This window comes from Kogia breviceps, chromosome 13, assembly GCF_026419965.1.
Source record: "Kogia breviceps isolate mKogBre1 chromosome 13, mKogBre1 haplotype 1, whole genome shotgun sequence".
Lineage (NCBI taxonomy): Eukaryota > Metazoa > Chordata > Mammalia > Artiodactyla > Physeteridae > Kogia > Kogia breviceps.
Genome location: NC_081322.1, coordinates 23,668,715 through 23,689,264, shown reverse-complemented (window position 1 = coordinate 23,689,264; position 20,550 = coordinate 23,668,715). Strand labels below are relative to the sequence as shown.

General features: G+C 46.1%; 1 protein-coding gene across 8 annotated transcripts in view; it reads right to left on the bottom strand.

The window, feature by feature from the left end:
- Positions 1-20,550, bottom strand: part of ANKRD6 (ankyrin repeat domain 6) — a 202,359-nt gene that overhangs the window by 17,116 nt on the left and 164,693 nt on the right. For 4 of the 8 annotated variants that reach the window (XM_067011472.1, XM_059083235.2, XM_067011471.1 and 1 more), the window contains 8 exons: positions 18,705-18,803; positions 17,216-17,314; positions 14,924-15,022; positions 13,593-13,670; positions 9,262-9,366; positions 7,787-7,921; positions 7,293-7,478; positions 6,686-6,838 (listed from right to left, as the gene is read on the bottom strand). In XM_067011472.1, coding sequence (XP_066867573.1) covers positions 6,686-6,838; positions 7,293-7,478; positions 7,787-7,921; positions 9,262-9,366; positions 13,593-13,670; positions 14,924-15,022; positions 17,216-17,314; positions 18,705-18,803 — 954 coding nt within the window. The remainder of the gene's footprint in view (positions 1-6,685; positions 6,839-7,292; positions 7,479-7,786; positions 7,922-9,261; positions 9,367-13,592; positions 13,671-14,923; positions 15,023-17,215; positions 17,315-18,704; positions 18,804-20,550) is intronic. The other 4 variants (XM_067011475.1, XM_067011474.1, XM_067011473.1 and 1 more) reach the window with 2 other exon arrangements.

Here is a 20,550-nt window from a genome sequence, read left to right as displayed (position 1 = left end):
CTGGTTGAACCTACGTGAAGAGCGAACAAGCATTCGTTAAGCTATCATTTCAACTTTTCTGTATGCATGCCAACTTTCAAAATAAAGTTGGAAAAATAAAACAAGAGAGACACGGTTATATTACTTTAGTGTACAGTGGGAAAGGGGTGTAAAGCACACAGACACAAAAAGACTAGAAGGAAATAAACCCAAATATTAATAGTGCTTTCTCATCATAGTGGGCGTATAGGTGATTTATTTTCCTTCCTAGTTTTCATATTTAAAAAAAATGCTCCAGGCTTCCCTGGTGGCACAGTAGTTGAGAATCTGCCTGCCAATGCAGGGGACACAGGTTCGAGCCCTGGTCTGGGAAGATCCCACATGCCACAGAGCAACTAGGCCCGTGAGCCACAACTACTAAGCTTGGGCATCTGGAGCTTGTGCTCCACAACAAGAGAGGCTGCGATAGTGAGAGGCCCGTGCACTGCGATGAAGAGTGGCCCCTGCTCACCACAACTAGAGAAAGCCCTCGCAGAGAAACGAAGACACAACACAGCCAAAAATTTAAAAAAGAAAAAAAAAAGCTCCATAATGGGTGTATGTTATTTTTATAATCAGAACCAATTTAAACATGCTCCTAAAAAATGTTGTCAATGCCTTTAAAGGAATCACACATCATCTGGAAGATGCTGGTATAGAAGGACGTGCTCTCACTCCCTCTTGCAAGAGCACCAGAATCACAACTAACTGCTGAACAATCACCAACAGGAAGACACTGGAACTCACCAAAAAAGATACCCCACATCCAAAGACAAAGGAGAAGCCACAATGAGGCAGTAGGAGGGGCGCAATCACAATAAAATCAAATCCCATAACTGCTGGGTGGGTGACTCACAGACTGGAGAACACTTATACCACAGAAGTCCACCCACTGGAGTGAAGGTTCTGAGCCCCACGTCAGGCTTCCCAACCTGGGGGTCTGGCAACGGGAGGAGGAATTCCTAGAGAACCAGACTTTGAAGGCTGGTGGGATTTGATTGCAGGACTTCGACAAGACTGCGGGAAACAGAGACTCCACTCTTGGAGGACACACACAAAGTAGTGTGTGCATCAGGACCCAGGGGAAAGAGCAGTGACCCCATAGGAGACTGAACCAGAACTACCTGCTAGTGTTGGAGGGTCTCCTGCAGAGGCGTGGGAGGCTGTGGCTCACCGTGGGGACAAGGACACTGGCAGCAGAAGTTCAGGGAAGTACTCCTTGGCGTGAGCCCTCCCAGAGTCCGCCATTAACCCCACCAAAGAGCCCGGGTAGGCTCCAGTGTCGGGTCGCCTCAGGCCAAACAACCAACAGGGAGGGAACCCAGCCCCAACCGTCAGCAGACAAGTGGATTAGTTTTACTGAGCTCTGCCCACCAGAGCAACACCCAGCTCTACCCACCACCAGTCTGTCCCATCAGGAAACCTGCACAAGCCTCTTAGATAGCCTCATCCACCAGAGGGCAGACAGAAGCAAGAAGAACTAAAATCCTGCAGCCTGTGTAACAAAACCCACATTCATAGAAAGACAGACAAGATGAACAGGTAGAGGGCTATGTATCAGATGAAGGAACAAGATAAAACCCCAGAAAAACTCCTAAATGAAGTGGAGCTAGGCAACCTTCCAGAAAAAAGAATTCACAATAATGATAGTGCAGATGATCCAGGACCTTGGAAAAAGAATGGCGGCAAAGACCGAGAAGATGCAAGAAATGTTTAACAAAGACAGAAGAACTAAAGAACAAACACCTAGAAGAATTAAAGAACAAACAGAGATGAACAATACAATAACTGAAATGAAAAATACACTAGAAGGAATCAATAGCAGAATAACTGAGGCAGAAGTACAGATAAGTGACCTGGAAGACAGAATGGTGGAATTCACTGCTGCAGAACAGAATAAAGAAAAAACAATGAAAAGAAATAAAGACAGCCTAAGAGGCCTCTGGGACAATATTAAACATAACAACATTCACATTATAGGGGTCCCAGGAGGAGGAGAGAGAGAGAGAAAGGACCCGAGAAAACATTTGAAGAGATTATGGTCAAAAACTTCCCTAACATGGGAAAGGAAATAGCCACCCAAGTCCAAGAAGTGCAGAGAGTCCCATACAGGATAAACTCAAGGAGAAACACGCCAAGACACATAGTAATCAAACTGGCAAAAATTAAAGACAAAGAAAAATTATTGAAAGCAGCAAGGAAAAAATGACAAATAACATACAAGGGAACTCCCATAAGGTTAACAGCTGATTTCTCAGCAGAAACTCTACAAGCCAGAAGGGAGTGGCATGACATATTTTAAGTGATGAAAGGGAAGAAACTACAACCAAGATTACTCTATCCAGAAAGGATCTCATTCAGATTCAACTGAGAAATTAAAAGCATTACACACAAGCAACAGCTAAGAGAATTCAGCACCACCAAACCAGCTATACAACAAATGCTAAAGGAACTTCTCTAAGTGGGATACACAAGAGAAGAAAAGGACCTACAAAAACAAACCCAAAACAATTAAGAAAATGGTAACAGGAACATACATATCAATAATTACCTTAAACGTGAATAGATTAAATGCTCCAAACAAAAGACACAGGCTCGCTGAATGGATACAAAAACAAGACCCATATATGTGCTGTCTACAAGAGACATGCTCAGACCTAGGGACACATACAGACTGAAAGTGAGGGGATGGAAAAAGATATTCCATGAAAATGGAAATCAAAAGAAAGCTGGAGTAGAAATACTCATAACAGATAAAATAGACTTTAAAATAAAGAATGTTACAAGAGACAAGGAAGGACACTACATAATGATCAAGGGATCAATCCAAGAAGATATAATAGTTACAAATATATATGCACCCAACATAGGAGCACCTCAATACATAAGGCAACTGCTAACAGCTATAAAAGAGGAAATCGACAGTAACACTATAATAGTGGGGGACTTTAACACCTCACTTACACCAGTGGACAGATCATCCAAACAGAAAATTAATAAGGAAACACAAGCTTTAAATGACACAATAGGCCAGATAGATTTAATTGATATTTATAGGACATTGCAACAAAAGACAGCAGATTACACATTCTTCTCAAATGCACATGGGAACACTCTCCAGGATAGATTGCATCTTGGGTCACAAATTAAGCCTCAGTAAATTTAAGAAAACTGAAATCATATCAAGCATCTTTTCTGACCACAACGCTGTGAGATTAGTATCAATTACAGGGTCAAAAACATTAAAAAAACAAACACATGGACACTAAACAATATGTTACTAAATAAGTAATGGATCACTGAAGAAATCAGAAGAAATTTAAAAATACCTAGAGACAAATGACAATGAAAACACGATGATCCAAAACCTATGGGATGCAGCAAAAACAGTTCTAAGAGGGAAGTTTATAGCAATACAAGCCTACCTCAAGAAACAAGAAAAAACTCAAATAAACAATCTAAACTTACACCTAAAGGAACTAGAGATAGAGGAACAAGCAAAACCCAAACTTAGCAGAAGGAAAGAAATCATAAAGATCAGATCAGAAATAAATGAAATAGAAACAAAGAAAACAATAGCAAAGAACAATAAAACTAAAAGCTGGTTCTTTGAGAAGATGAACAAAACAGATAAACCATTAGCCAGACTCATCAAGAAAAAGGAGAGGACTCAAATCAATAAAATTAGAAATGAAAAAGGAGAAGTTACAACAGATGCTGCACAAATACAAAGCATCGTAAGAGACTACTACAAGCAACTCTATACCAATAAAATGGACAACCTGGAAGAAATGGACAAATTTGTAGAAAGGTATAACCTTCCAAGACTGAACCAGGAAGAAATAGAAAATATGAACAGACCAATCACAAGAAATTGAAACTGTGATTAAAAATCTTCAAACAAACGAAAGTCCAGGACCAGATGTTTCACAGGTGAATTCTATCAAACATTTAGACAAGAGCTAACAGCACCCATCCTTCTCAAACTCTTCCAAAAATGTGCAGAGGAAGGAACACTCCCAAACTCATTCTATGAGGCCACCATCACCCTGATACCAAAACCAGACGAAGATACTACAAAAAAAGAAAATTACAGACCAATATCATTCATGAACACAGATGCAAAAATACTCAACAAAATATTCGCAAACAGAATCCAACAACACATTAAAAGGATCATACCCCATGATCAAGTGGGATTTATCCCAGGGATGCAAGGATTCTTCAGTATATGCAAATCAATCAATGCAATACACCATATTAACAAACTGAAGAATAAAAACCATATGATTATCTCAATAGATGCAGAAAAAGCTGCTGACAAAATTCAACACCCATTTATGAAAAAAACTCTCCAGATAATGGGTATAGAGGGAACCTACCTCAACATAATAGAGGCCATATACAACAAACCCACAGCAAACATCATTCTCAATGGTGAAAGACTGAAAGCATTTCCTCCAAGATCAGGAACAAGACAAGGATGTCCACTCTCACCACTATTATTCAACATAGTTTTAGAAGTCCTAGCCACAGCAATCAGAGAAGAAAAAGAAATAAAAGGAATACAAATTGGAAAAGAAGCAAAACTGTCACTGTTTGCAGATAACATGATACTATACATAAAGAATCCTAAAGATGCCACCAGAAAACTACTAGAACTAATCAATGAATTTAGTAAAGTTGCAGGATACAAAATTAATGCACAGAAAACTCTAGCGTTCTTATACACTAATGAGGAAAAATCTGAAAAAGAAATTAAGGAAACACCCCCATTTACCACTGCAACAAAAAGAATAAAATACCTAGGAATAAACCTATCTAGGGAGACAAAAGACCTGTATGCAGAAAACTATAAGACACTGATGAAAGGAGTTAAAGATGATACAAACAGATGGAGAGATATACTATGTTCTTGGATTAGAAGAATCATTATGAAAATGACTATATTACCCAAAGCAATCTACAGATTCAATGCAATCCCTATCAAATTACCAATGGCATTTTTTTACAGAACTAGAACAAGAAATCTTAAAATTTGTATGGAGACACAAAACACCCCAAATAGCCAAAGCATTCTCGAGGGGAAAAAATGGAGCTGGAGGAATCAGACTCCCTGACTGCAGACTATACTACAAAGCTACAGTAATCAAGACAATATGGTACTGGCACAAAAACAGAAATATAGATCAATGGAACAGGATAGAAAGCCCAGAGATAAACCCACACACCTATGGTCATCTAATCTATGACAAGGGAGGCAAGGATATACAATGGAGAAAAAACAGTCTCCTCAAGTGGTGTTGGGAAAACTGGACAGCTACATGTAAAAGAATGAAATTAGAAGAACACTCTCTAACACCATACACAAAAATAAACTCAAAATGGATTAAAGACCTAAATGTAAGGTCAGATACTATAAAATTCTTAGAGGAAAACAAAGGCACAACACTCTATGACATAAATCACTGCAAGATCCTTTTTGACCCACCTCCTAGAGTAATGGAAATAAAAACAAAAATAAACAACTGGGACCTAATGAAACGTAAAAGCTTTTGCACAGCAAAGGAAACTACAAACAAGACAAAAAGACAACCCTCAGAATGGGAGAAAATATTTGCAAACAAAACAACTGACAGTGGATTTATCTCCAAAATATATAAGCAGCTCATGAAGCTCAATATTAAAAAAAAACAAACAACCCGATCCAAAAATGGGCAGAAGACCTAAATAGATATTTCTCCAAAGAAGATATACAGATTGCCAACAAACACATGAAAGGATGCTCAACATCACTAATCATTAGAGAAATGCAAATCAAAACTACAACGAGATATCATCTCACACTGGTCAGAATGGCCGTCCTCAAAAAATCTACAAACAATAAATGCTGGAGAGGGTGTGGAGAAAAGGGAACCCTCTTGCACTGTTAGTGGGAATGTAAATGGATACAGCCACTATGGAGAACAGTATGGAGGTTCCTTAAAAAACTGAAAATAGAATTACCGTATGACCCAGCAATCCCACTACTGGGCATATACCCAGAGAAAACCATAATTCAAAAAGACACATGCACCCCAATGTTCATTGCAGTACTATTTATAATAGCCAGGACATGGATGCAACCTAGATGCCCATCGACAGATGAATGGATAAAGCAGATGTGGTACATATATACAATGGAATATTACTCAGCCATAAAAAGGAAAGAGATTGGGTCATTTGTAGAGACGTGGATGGATCTAGAGACTGTCATACAGAGTGAAGTAAATCAGAAAGAGAAAAACAAATATTGTATATTAACGCATATATGTGGAACCTAGAAAAATGGTACAGATGAACTGGTTTGCAGGTCAGAAAGAGACACAGATGTAGAGAACAAATGTATGGACACCAAGGGAGGAAAGCGGCGGGAGGGTGGGGTGGTGGTGGGATGAATTGGGAGATTGGGATTGACATGTACACTAATAGGTATAAAACAGGTAACTAATAAGAACCTGCTGTATAAAGAAATAAAATTAGAAAAAATAAAAGAAATCACAGGTTTCTTCCCTGACGGCCTGCCTGATATGCTCAGGGCAGAGTCTACAGAACAGAAAGGTGTACTGAGGTCCGATTTCATTTTCTGCCAGGACACCACGCCACGAGGAGGATGGCGCCTGCTTACTTGGTGCTGGGTCTTATTCTCCATGTGCCCCAGCTTCGTGTTCATCTTATCCTGAACCGACACCAGCTCTGCTTTGATCTCCTCCACCGTTGCCTCCAGCTGATTCTCCAGCTTGTTAATCAGGGGTTCACATCGACAGCCATTTATTGGTGCCTAAGAGGGAAGCCAAGAAGGAATCAATCCAAGTCGTTCGTTCCTTCTGAAAATATGTGTCTGTCCGTACACCAGGGGACCACACGTGATGGAGGAGACTCATCCCTGTGGTAACGCTGGACTGACAGGCCAAGCCTTGGCTCTGTAGGCATTAAGAAGATTCAGAGAGGGTAACATACGGTCCCAGTCCTCAAGCTGCTTTTATCCACTATCCAGCCTCAAGATTATCTATGCAGTCACCTAAGGATGGTGCAGAGAGCTTTGTAACATCCCCGTGCTCTCCAGGCCTAAGTGGCAGGAGGGTACTGCACAGTTTATGTGGGGAGGGCCAGCTGGCTTATCTTCAAAGCTCATGCCTTCTGTAGTCACCGCCAAAAGTGGACATTAGCCCCCAGCAACAGGGTTACACACGCTTACGGCCTACAGTCCTGCCCTGACAGGGCCCGGCAGTTACCTGCATCACTTTGCCGTCCTTGCCCCGGTACAGCGTGTAGAGCTGGTACGCTCTGAACTCGTGGGGGGCGGCTGGGGGCGAACAGCGATGCCTGGGCCTCTTTTTAGGGTGACTGTGAGTGTGTGAGCTCTTCTGCTGTCCAGGCTGCTGGTCTGCTGGTGGGGTGGGGTCAGAAAACGCTGACGCCTGTGGGAGAGAAGGCGACAGCCACCCTGAGCGCTGTGACATCTGTGAGCCTGACGCCCGGCCGGTGGCTCCCGTCTGGCCCGCCCTGCTAGTCTCCCGGCGTTCTATACCAGGTACGTGTCAAAAGAGATGTAGCAGCATGCTCACCTTGTGTCCGCAGCCGGCCAGGGCCGATTTCTGTGCTCTGGCTCCCAACCAGCAAACAAGCCAAGTGCAGTGGCTTTTTAGCTGCTGGCCATGATGCTATCCCAGGGCCCTCCGCCAGCCCTCCTCCCAGCCCTCTTGGCAGCTCTCACATGCCTCCTGACCTTGGGCCTTGACTTTTTCTGCCTGTTGTCCTTTGCTCTGGGCTCTGGGGAGGCGGACAGGAAATCTTCTCTGGACTCTTCTTTTCTGGGTACAGCCTGTTCACTGCTATGGGTGTCTCCTGCTGAGACACTTCCCTACAGAGAAAAAAGAGCCCAGAAACCTCTTCTACTTGATCCCCCAGCCTTTTTCAATAATAGCATAAAATTTCCCAGCCTCCATCCACTAAAGGACCCCTGGGAATCTTTGCCAATGACAAATTTCAGACATAGGAAGCACTGCTTGGTGGTTTGAACTGCACACCTGTGCTTTTCCTGGTGAGTTGAGTGTTTGGTTTTTCATTTATTAGGTGCCAAACTAGATATCGCCTTGGGTCTAACTCTATGTTCTGCAACTTTAGTAACGTAGTACACACAAAACACCTCAGCATTAGAGATTTTTTGGTCTTTTACATTTCAACAAAAAGACAACGCCACTCATTCTCTGATCTTGGACCCTCACAATTCACAGAGGAGAGTGAGAACCTTCTGAAATGAAGAAAAAAAAAAATCACATTTCTGGTCCTTGTGAGAACTTTTACAAGTTAATATGTACAATTCACACAGAGGAACCTAATGCGAGTTACAATGCCTTAAGCCTGGAAATTGGTAAGATTTTCAAACAGAAAAAAAAACCAAATAGTTAGTATAAAATTTTATGTGCCAGAAGTTGTCTCTATATCCTAGTCTTCTTCTTCCTGGGAGAGCTGAAAGGCATGGTTCATTCCAGGGCTGCTGTGCACAGCGGTGCAAGCTGTTCACTGCACAAAGGCACCTAGCCGAGGGCATGAGTGCGGCTGAGGGAGCTGAAGTCCATCTTGGGCTCTATTCACCATACATGCCCTGTGCTAGGCTGCTCTGCCCAGAAGGCATCTTTTTCTAATTTGCACAGAGGAGCCGTATGGGCTAGCACAGCCTCTGTTCACTCCCTAAGCAGAAGGAGAGGGAACAAGCTATGCCACTGGTCCTCCAACTGTAGTCCACATTGGAATCACCTGGAGGGCTTGTTCAAACACAGACTGCTGGGCCCTACCCCAGAGTTTCTGATCCAGTGGGTCTGGGGTGAGGCCCCCGGATTTGCATTTCTACCAAGGTTCCAGGTGACAAGTGGATCCACATTTTGAAAACCTCTCCTCTACATGATGAAGGGTGTGGTGTCAGAGAGGCTGTGCTGTCCACATGGAAGCGACAAGGCCACGGATGCACGGGGCTCGCAAATACAGCCACACAGGGTGCTGGAAAAGATGGGCGGCATGAGAGTACACGGCCTGAAATCGTGGAGAGGAGAAGACAAGAGGCCAGAAGGAAAGACGGACAAGATTTGAAGGACCCCGAGGAAAGGAGAGACAGAGGAAGGCCCAGCAGCCGCTGGACGGGCCCGGAGGAGGCAGGGAGACAGTTTCCCACCCTGGAAGTGGGCGGGAGGGCTACCCCCCCACCTTGCTTTGTGCCACATCATCTCTCGGCACAGACTGAGCTCTCCTCTCTTCCTTGAGCCTCTCTCTCTTTTTCCTCAGGCTTCGCCCACGACTGAAGCGCAAGACCTGAAGGAGGCAAGAGGCATCGTTACAAACCACTGGTGTGCGCGGACCTAATGGAGCCTCCAGCCGAGCGGGGGGGGGGAGACCAGGCGTTCACATCAAACAAGCGCCTCCAGACCACCCACTATGCCTCCTACATCCTGTGCTGGGCGCTTAGGGTCCCAGAGACGGGAGGACATCATTCCTGACCTTGAGGAGCTCACAGTCTAGGACGGCAACATTAACGGGCATTTAGTGCTGGGCCAGGGCACCCACGTAGGTGTGAGCAGGTCGTGCACAGCTCAGCTCCAGGGAGCACGGCTCACATAGACGAGGACGGGAACGGTGTCCCCTGGAGTTGTGCGACACAGCAGCCCTGTGCCAGGCACGGTCTATCTTGGGACACTGGACTTGATGTAGCCCATCAGATTTTCTCTTGGCCAAACTGTATCCAACTCATATTCAAACATAACTTTGATTCAAGCCTAACTGAGATGTACCTGTGAGCCGTGGTACCAACCACGGGGCAGGAGTCTCTTCCCCCAAAAGAAGGCTGTGGTCTGCCCCTTCAAGGGCAGAGAGGTGGAATGGACACAGGCAAGTACACGTGGGGCCCCACAGGCCCAGAGGAGCCCGGCAGCAGCTAGCGGGGGATCTTCAGGCAAGTGATTGGACTTCTCTGTGCTCTGTCTTCTCGACGTGAGAATGGGGAGCTGCCGGAAGTCACCGAGACGACGTAGGGAGTCGGCGCGGCTTGCACCAGTGCTCACTGGGGGCGTCTCCACCCGCCTAGGGGCCTCAGAGTGCTCAGCTGGCGGAGATGTCTAATCACGGAGTACAGACCTGTGCGCTGGTGGAAACCTTCAATCCCTGGCTCAGGTCCACACCCTTCTCCTCCAGACTCCCTAGGCCTAGTTCCAGGGTTCACCCCCCTTAAAAAACCCAAGGAGGTCCAGACGGTGAAAGCACTTTCAAGGCCACACTATCTTTTTGGGCCTCTCACTGCCGTGGCCTCTCCCGTCGCGGAGCACAGGCTCCGGACGCGCAGGCTCAGCGGCCATGGCTCACGGGCCCAGCCGCTCCGCGGCATGTGGGATCCTCCCGAACCGGGGCACGAACCCGCGTCCCCTGCATCGGCAGGCGGACTCCCAACCACTGCGCCACCAGGGAAGCCCGGCCACACTATCTTTCTGCAATAAAACAATATTCTACTGTCTTCTTATACAGATAGATAAGGGCTGTCTGAAGTTCAGCCTAGTGTTTTTCATCTCAATGTCAGACTTTCTTCTTCTTGTGTTCATTAAATTCAGGTGACACATTATAGGACAAACAAAAATCCTCCATGGGCAGTGGGTACCTCCTAAATGGAAAATTCCTGACAATATCTGCCTGCAGCTGAACCGGATTTTTAAATTATATTCTCATCCCCTAAAGCCAGCAGTTCTGAAAGTGTCCAGGGACCCGAGTCCATGAGGTTAAGATTATTTTCATAATATTACCACAACACTGGCATTTTTCATGCTCATTTTCTCATGAGTGTACTGTGGTGTTTGCCAGAAGCTACATCAGTGACATTACAATAGACTGCATGCAGCAACAAAAGATGCCAGAATTCTAAGTAAGACAGTAAGGAGATGAGCAAAAAATGTAAAATGCTACTCTTCTCATTTTTGTTTTGAAAAAGTTCTTTTTCACAAAATGATGCTATTTATGTTGCTACAAAATGGACTTATTTTTAAATGAATATCTTTAATATTTCTAAATTTTATTTTCAAATACAGTAATTATTGATAGATATAAACTCACATAAACAGAGCTCTTCATGGGCCTCCATAATATTTAAGAAAGTAAAAGGGTCCTTAGACCAAAAAGGTCTGAGAACCAGTGTCCTCAGCTAAATTTTAGACTCAGTAAGAAATCGAGTCTGATGAAGGGAAGCACGTAAGGCCCGTTGTTCACCTGCTTTATAGACACTTAGAACAGGACACAGCTCCAGAATCAGCCTGAAATTCACTTTCCAAAGCAACTGTGAACCACATCAATCAAAAATAAGAAGTAACCCTCACTTCACCCCAACACAAAATAATCAGAAAACTTCCCTCCATAGACCATGTTATTAGCCAATGAAAACAACTACATATGGCTCACAGCCTTTCTCAGAGAGCCAGGCCACCCACCAGTCAATCTTTCCCACTTCACGGAAATCAAGGGAATATTGACCTTAAGGCCTCGGAAAGAACTACCCTCTCAGTACTGCTGTGAACCATCAAAATCCATGGTCGACTAAGGTGCCAAGGCAAAGGGATTTCTCGTTTCAGACAAGACCCTTTCTATAACTACAGATCAACAGAACAGCATGCATGCAAGTTTGTGCATATTCCAAAGCTGCTTCTTCGCACTGAAAATAAGGGTTAGTATGTACAATTATGTAAAAAAAAAAAAAAAAAACCAAAAAAAACTTTAAAAATATCCTATTTATTTGCTATTCAATATGGGTGTGGAAAAACTAGCTTAAGTCATTTTTTTAATGGAAATGCTAAAGGAGAACCACACAGGAAAATAGTCCACAAGACAGCTTTATCCCTGGGAATCGAGATTCTGGGGCTCTGGAAGATAAACGACAGGCAGGTGAAAGGCACGTGAATGCTCGTGTGCCGGGGGACCCTCCGCTCCACAAGACCCTCGTGTGCCTGAGCACGGAGCTAGCTGTCCCTCAAACTGCCGGACACTGAAATGCCAGGTAACTAACGGATTCTGACACCTATATAGCACCCTGTCCTTTTTGATCCGCAAGAGACTAGCAATTTTTTTTTTTTAATCAGGATTCCCAGAGGTGATTCTGCTGAGGATTTGTTTGCAAACAGCTAGACAGAGGTGGAGCCTTTTTCCAAAGGAGCACCCGACTCGCACCTGTTAGGGGCTCTGTGGATTTTCAGAGCCCACCGAGAAGGACCTTCTCCACGGGCAAGAGGGTGACTGATCTTGCAAGAGACAAAAATCTTAACATTTCCAGAAACTGCTAGTTATAGCAAGCATGTTTTTAAAACTTAAATGGAATCAAGGCCATGCAGAACCCCCAGGCTGGCTGGGATTGGGCCATGGTGCAGCAGGCTGGGGTCTGGACTCTCCCTCTGGCTCCCTAAGACTTTGTCTTCCTGCAGCATTATCCAGAATAAGGTGGAAAACCAATCAGTGTTTGCTGTAAGGTAAGAGACTGGCTCTAACTGGGAAATAACCTAAATGTCTAACATTAAGGAAATGGTTTAACAAGATACTGAACAGCAACCAAAAAAAGAATATTATGCTTCCATTGTGATAAATAACTGTGAAGACTACAGAACAGTTTCCTATTACAGTTAGGATAAAGGGCATAATACCAAAGAGTATATAACACTGTGGGTACAACTATATAAAAACTATGTGTCTGTGGAAGGTACTATAAACAAAGTTATTTCAGGGTGCTAAAATTATAAATAGCTTATAAATCATCACTACTAAATTTCTTTGTGACTTAGATCATTTCAACCTCAACTAAGATATCAGTCATCTTCTTAAATTGAATGATGGCCAATATACCATTATTTAATAAAAAAGGAGAAAACTATACTGTAACTCAGCTGCCGCTAGTGGACATTTACGGCTTTGTCTGCCCAGACGGATGCCTCGTCCCACCTCTGTCTGGGAAATACCTCTTCTAACCACGCGGTCAAACGGATGCCACTATCTTCCTAAAGCGCCTCTGTCCCACCTGTTCCGGGCATTTGCCTCAAGCTCGCCAATCATGATCTTCTCCTGCGATGTTTTACCGTTTTTATTTATCTTTTTGGCCGTGCCGCACTCCACGTGGGATCTTAGTTCCCCGACCAGGGATTGAACCCGCACCCCCTGCATTGAAAGCATGGACTTTTAAACCACTGGACCACCAGGGAAGTCCCTCCTATGACATTTTAAACTGGAACTTTTCCCTGGCTGGGAAATTATGACTCAGGAAACTGGTTGTGACAATGATCCAGCCACAGAGAGGAAATGATGCCCAAGTATGAGAACAGCCTGCTGGGCCTGAGGTCTCTGGTTGCAGGTGTCCTGGAGGCTCACGTGGATTCCTCCACTTCCTGCTGCCTGGACAGTAAGCCCATCCATCCCCTTCTTAAGTTGCTCTGAATTGCCTTCAGTGGATGGCAACCCGCGGAATCCCAATGAGCCTGCAGCCCCCGCAAAACCAATACAACGGAAAATGCAACAAATCCTACCTGGGGCGCTTTAGTGAGGAGGAGAGCCACTTCCGGATTATTGTGGTAGCGTGCAGTCTCCAGTGGAGTCCGGCCTGCCTAAGGAAAGGCACGGGGGGACCAGTGAGTACGGAACACCAGCCCCGTGGGCGCAGCTCTCCCGGGAGCTAGCAACCCGGTCACACCAGCACCTACACGTGTGCTCAGCGCAACACGACCGTGCGTGTGACATGGTCCTGCTCGAGCCTCATCCATCCAACGGGGAGCCCAGTCACACCTGAGGACACAGGCACACGGGGGAAGTGCTGACCAGGAGAGCAGTAGGTGCTCTAAGAGACAATGGTCAGGGGCACTGCTCACCCAGGAAGGCTTCCTGGAAAAGGGATGAGGGAGGTAAACAAAGCAAAGCAAAACAAAAGAGATGGGGTCAAGGTGGAACATGCCACTTGAGAAAACACAAAGGATCATAAAAACCCAGCCAAGCCATCCATTTTCCGGGAGTACAATGGAGAAAACAGCTGGAAGGGCGGATCAGGGCCCAGCCACAGAGTCTCAGGAACTGGACTGTGAAAAACATTTAGGAAGCTATGGCCATAACGGAGACTCTGGGGAGAATAAAGCCCAGACCAGGAGTTGAAAACAGTGGGATTCAAAGGAAGGCTAAGGTGCTCATGGCATCACGGGGGAGGTACCACCAATCCAGGTACTAGAGCTGGGAGGGGCGACTACCAGCCTCGACAGCGCCAACTCCCCAGACAACTGATCCAGGCCCAGTTCCTCCCGAGTCTGTGCAATTTCAGGAGCACAGAGATCACAGGCCAACCTCAAGGAAGAGAGGGTGCCTGAGCTGGTGCCTGCTACAGGATGAGAAATGAGGGGGAGAGGGGGAGGGAGGAGTGGAGGGAAGGAGGGAGACATTGAGAGAGAGGGCGTGAGACAGAACAATTTTGGAGAGAAAGCAGTTGGAGTTTTGAGGAAGATTAGCCTGGTGGCCGTTTTCCCGAGGACCACATCCGTTTAAAAGGCCTGGAACTCACTTTCGGTAACATCCACTCACTTGCCACTTTACTTACACACCCCTGACCCTTTTTCACGCCAGGACATGCTCGTTGAGTTGTCTGAAGATGAGCCCTCAGGGTTTGTAACTCGTGGGGCTGCTGAGAGCAAGTGTCCCCTCAAGTCCACCCCCGTGGGCCCCAGGATCGTGGGGTCAGTGCTGCCGCATGCTCTTCCCGAGCGAGCCTGGGTGAGGCTGTGCCCTGGAGTCCGCAGGGGGCGAGGCAGCGACAACACGCCCCGATCCAGCAAGGGGTGGGAACGCCTTTAGAAACCACTGTTGCAACTCCACTTACGTTATTGACAATGGTCCCATCTGCTCCGGCTTCCAATAGGATTTTAACCACCTTCTTGTGATTCAGGGCAGCAGCAATGTGAAGTGCTGTGTCTCCAGCCTGAAATTAATCAGAAGAAAGCCCACTAAACCCCATCGGATCGTGGCCCACAGGCCTCTGGCTTTTTATTCCATGGCCTGGCGGTGGCTTTTCAAAGTCAAACTAAAATCTGTCTTAAGACTGACTGACCTTGGCTAAAGTGTTATGTGGTTCTTTTATTATTTTTAACTCATACTTCATTTTTTATTTTTAAATTTTATTTTATTGAAGTATACCTGACATTCAATGCTGTGTTAATTTCTACTGTATGGCAAAATGATTCAGTTTTATAAATACATATATTCTTTTTCATGTTCCTTTCCATTACGGTTTATCACAGGATATTGAATATAGTTCCCTGTGCTCTACAGTAGGACCCTGTTGTTTAAATGTGGTTCTTTTGAATGAGATTTCGGAACTGAATGAACTTATGCAGGAATACCACATTCCTTTCTGAGTGGAGATGCCAGAAATCTCAGGACAGGATTAAATGCAGGGGGCAAAGGCATGCTGGGCCTGGGTTGTTGGGAATGTTGGCACCTGACCTGAAGGCAGGATCACAGGCAGGTAGCCAGGAGCTCTGGACCCTGTCTCTCTGCCCTGGCAGGGGGTGGGCAGAGAACCCCTTGGTTTCTGAGAATGAGCAGAAGCTTATAAGATGGCTACTTCCACAGGCCCTGGAGTAATATCCCAGCCTGCAGCCATCCTCAGGGATGTGAAAGGGCCACCTGGAATCATCCCGAAAGCCAGGGTGTTTTGTCTGGGTGGAGTCACTGAGAATCAGTATTCGCTTAACACCAGATGTTTTCAAACTCTTACCAAATAGCCTGTAAGTCTTTTGTTGTTGTTTTTAACAAAAAAAATATTTCAATCAACTGTGAAAGAAGGCTATGTCAAATGCAGCTTGGTGGGCCAGTTCCAAATGCAAACTGTTTTTAATTCCCAAACAGAATGACATAAATAAGTCAGACCAATATAGAAGTGAAATCATTCATTCGTTCCTGGCAGGTGAACACGTAAAGCGTGAAAATCCCACCACCCAAGGCCCTCCTTCCCTGGTAAGTAGCTGAAGAAAGTGTTCACTTCATTCCTGAGTCACCTAGTTGTGTGTTTTGAGGGAAGCTCTGGAGCAGTGTTTTCCAGTCTCGCCTGCTCATTGGAATCAGCTGCGAAGCCTTAAAAACTACTGAGGCCTGGGTCCCACACAGACACTGATTTAATTGGCCTGGAGTGTGGCTTGGGCATGATGATTTCCCAAAGCTCGCAGGTGACTGAAATATACCACCCAGGTTGAGAAGCAGCACTGGTCAGTGAGGGCTGTTTGGGGGTGACCTGCTGAACCTAGAATCCACGGGGAGGCTGGAGAATGACAGAATTTAGCTATTTCATTAGGTCAGTGGCTCTCAATCCTGTCTGCACACTCAGGCCAGGAGCTTTTTAAAAATACCACTGCCTGGACCTCACCCCAAGATGTTCTGATCACTTACATTGGGGTGGGACTCAGGAATGGTATTTTTAAATCCTCTGTTGATTCTAATATGCGGCCACGGTCAGTAACCACCATTATAGGGTATTTTTAATCTGAATCACAATCTATTTTTTTTTTAATTTCAGATTTACGTACCCAAACTCAGAAAAATCAAACAATGCATCACTTAGGTATAGGTATCAATAAATAACAAGACAACTTTTTAAAAATCCAAGTAACTATGAAAATCACATTTCCACAGGACACTAATAATCACAGATTTCAAAACCCCAGTATATGGCGTAGATACTGATCAGGTATCTTTACAGAAAACTTTACAGAACTTTACAGAAAAGAGAGACTCCCTCAGCTCACATAAAGTGGCAGTTCAGGTAAGAGAACTCAGGAGTCATGAGACACCTAATGCCCTTGCTTATTTACTCAGCCACTCTTCCTTGTGGGTTTCCTTTTTTAAAAAACTCACACTAAAAACAAAACCCACCCCAGGATCTCCAGAAAATGTTCACTATGCAGATGTGGTGATATGAACTGGAATGCTAAGGGCATGCTTTCTCCAGGAGGCCAGATAAACCAGGGCCACAGGAACTCCATGGTTCCCGCAAAGGCCAGCACTGGCCAAGTCCCAGGCTGGGAAAGGACACCGCCCCCCCACCCCCCAGCAGCCTCTGCTTCTGTCTGTGCCAACACACCTGCAGGTTAACCATGGGGAGGACACACGCACTGACCTGGTTCTTTTCATGGACAGAACAGAAAGCACTGAGGAGGAGCTTAACGATGGACAAGTGATTATAGCGCGAAGCAACGTGCAAACAGGTGTCGCCCGCCTGCGGACAGAAATCAAACTCTAAGCACAGTCTGAGCAGTTGCAAAACAGAGAAGATAAAAAGAAAACATCATTTAAAAGCTGGCAGACTAGCATATATTCTTTAGAAGGTAACAGCCTGAATTATAAGCATCTCCTTTATCCCAGACGCTCACTCCACAACTCACAGCCCTTTTCTGTCTGCAGCCCTGCTTTTTCCCCACCATGCAGACTGTTTCGGGTTTCATACGCTGGATGCCTGCTCCCCATGAGACCTTCGCAAGAGCTAAGGGAGGCTCTGCTTAGCTAGCATTTACTAAGACTCTGCCGACCCCAGCCTCTCCTAAGACCTGAAGGCTCTGGAGTAGCCCTGATTAAGACCAACAGCACTGCTTTGGAAATGGGACTTCCCCATCACAGATCCATCATGGCTGAAAGGACCAGGAGAGCAGGGTGAGCCGCTGGACTTTAAGATCATGCACTCTAAAAAATTCAAGTGCATCCCATTTTAGCAGGACCCCAGTATCCCATGGGGAGCAATGTAGTCTAGGGAGCTGATGAGGAAGCAATCGCTGAGCATAAAACAGGGCGTTCAGAAAAGCTCGGGATCAGGACCTTCCTTAGTCCTGCTCCCAGAGAGAAAACAACAGAACTGGAGACAACGTGGTGACCTTTTGCAGTGCTCCCGCGGCATTTCCATTCAAGCTCTAGCTCTGTCTAGAGATGCTGGCCGTCAGCACAACCTTCTCCCCCCAGATTAAGAATAAGAAGGAACCAAGCTCAAAGCTGAAGTTCAGAGCATTCTCAGAACCACTTTAGATGAGGCTGCCCCCGATCAGGGGGGGCCCCGGCTAAAGCCATTTTTGAGAGAAGCCTCGGATTCTCTTGTCACATGGCTGAGACACGGGCGTCATGAAGGAAATGCAGCTCTGTGGAGGGAGGAGGGGTACCCACGGCACCTTTCAGGTCAGGCGCCTCTAAGAACTATTGGCCCATCAGGTCATCCCAAGGATGCCTCAGTAATGGATTTGTAGACGCCGGGCATGGAGCATCTGAACGCCTCCCGGGTACAACATCAATCAATATTTGCTAAGAGTTTTTAGGAAGCCTCTGCGGGCAGAGGCTTCCTGAAAACAATTAGCTTCGTTCCTAAACGCATACGCTAGACGCCTGCTGTAGACTGCAAGGCTGCGCAGCGAGGGAGCAAGGATGGGAGAAAAACAGTGTTTCAGAGAGTGTTGACTCCTCTTCGCATCCCCTAAAGGACCCCTTAGGAATTAGCAAAAAATGAATACTTCCTCGGCAGTCCCCGAACCCTTTTTACTGTCTACATGTGAATACTCTAGCACGCTCGCAGGGTTATTTTCCGCGGCGACACAAGAGCGCGAGGGAGGCCGGTTTTGTCCACCCACGTTATTTTTGAGGTCGGCGCGGGAGCCGCCCAGCAGGAGGACGCGTGTGCTCTGGGCGTGGCTATTCTGGCAGGCCAGGTGCAGAGCCGTGTTCCCCGCCTGGGAGGCAAGCAGACAGAAGGGACCACGCGTTAGCAACCCCTCCTCCGCGGGCCTGCACCAGGCAGGCCTAGTCGCGCGCCGAGACTTACTCACAGAAGACTCAAGGCTCACGTTCTCTGCGTCCTGATCGGTGGTCCCAGGGCTTCAGTGGCAAGAACATTTAATTGGGAATCCAAACGGGCAGAAGAGTCACATCGCTCATAGAAACCTTGGTTCCTAGTCCTGGCTCTGCCACTTAACTCGCTGCAAGCTATACTGGGCAAGGCTGTTAATTGAATTCCTTACCTGTAAAATGGAGCGTGACTCCTACATGCTGAGGCTGTGAGGATTGACTCGGAGAGCCTAGGAGAGCATCTTCTTAATGGCAGAGTGCTGTGCACGTGCACGAGGTTGTTCCTCTTAGCGACAAGAGGAACACGGAGGAGAGCTGTGTTAGGGTAGCTGTCGGTTGGCTACCCTACCAACAGAGTCAGGAAGGCCAACAGGCCACATCCGACACTGCAGGCTAAACGGTAACAGAATTTGCAAGGCTTTTTCAAATCTTGGGTTTTTCTTGAAACATCAAAATTTGAACTACGGACAAGGCCTCCACCCAACAGGCCATAATACAACTGCATCTCTCACTTCCCACACAGATAGAGACCCTCTTGCTTTTGGACTCTACCTTCAAGGTCAAAATGGCAACCAAAGGTCAGAATCATGTCCACAGCAATGTTGCAGAAAGAATTCGTGACAAGAAGAGAACTCTTTGAAACTATGGGAATAAGGCCTGCAAGGCTGCTGCTAACCCCTAGAAAAGCAACAAGAGAAACAGGCAACGTGATTTGGTGTCAGCCTGCAAGGACTCAGGAGATTAAATACGTAAGCTCAATGTTTGTTCTGCTGAGCTTAAAAGCTGCGTCAGGCCCGCAGCTGCGGGCTCAGAGCTATCAGCCTGCCTGTTTAGGGCTTTTCCCTGGCCTGCTTTACTCCTCTCTGGATCACACAGCACTGTCTGCCCATACTCAAGGATGGTTTATATTCCTTCCCTTTGAAAAGACGAATGAGTTTTTAAAAATAGAAGAAAACTCTGTGCTGCTGGGTCACTCACTCCCCTCTCACCACGTTAGTTCTAACCAGCCTGGGCACAGTCTTCCTTCCTCGCCGTTACCTCCAGGAACCTGGTGAGTTCTAAGCCGGAGAGTTGCGGAAGCTCATTGGTCATCAACCCTGGACTGCAGGCTGGAATCACCTGGGGGGGGGGGGGGGGGGCCTTTAAACAGACAAGTGCGCAGACGCAACTCTGATGGCCCCGCCCCAGGGGGTGAGGCCAGGCCAATCGGGTGTAGGCGCTGGAAGGCCGGCATGCTGGGAAACCCCACCCCCGACTCGGGGCAAAACGGTAGGTACAGCTGGTCGTCCCAGGCCTGGTCATCAGGTGGGTTTGGTTTTCTCCCCTTTCCCCGTGTTTTTAAAGTTTCCCAGGAGATTTTAAAGCGCAGCCGGGTAGAGAACCACTGCTAGCTTAGTCCTCCAGAATGAAGGGTCTGCCCGTGTTTTAAACACTCCACTTCCTGTGGCAAGGCTCAGGGCCCGGCTTGGTATGATTCTCAGTGCACGTAGAGAAGGTTGTCGCAAAGCTGCTGGCTTCGCGTTAATCATTAAATGTGTTGAATACATGACTGAAATAAAAGAAATCTGATGGCTGTACAAATATACCAAAATTTACTTTGCCAATAAAAAAATCAATTATGCTGAAAAGCAT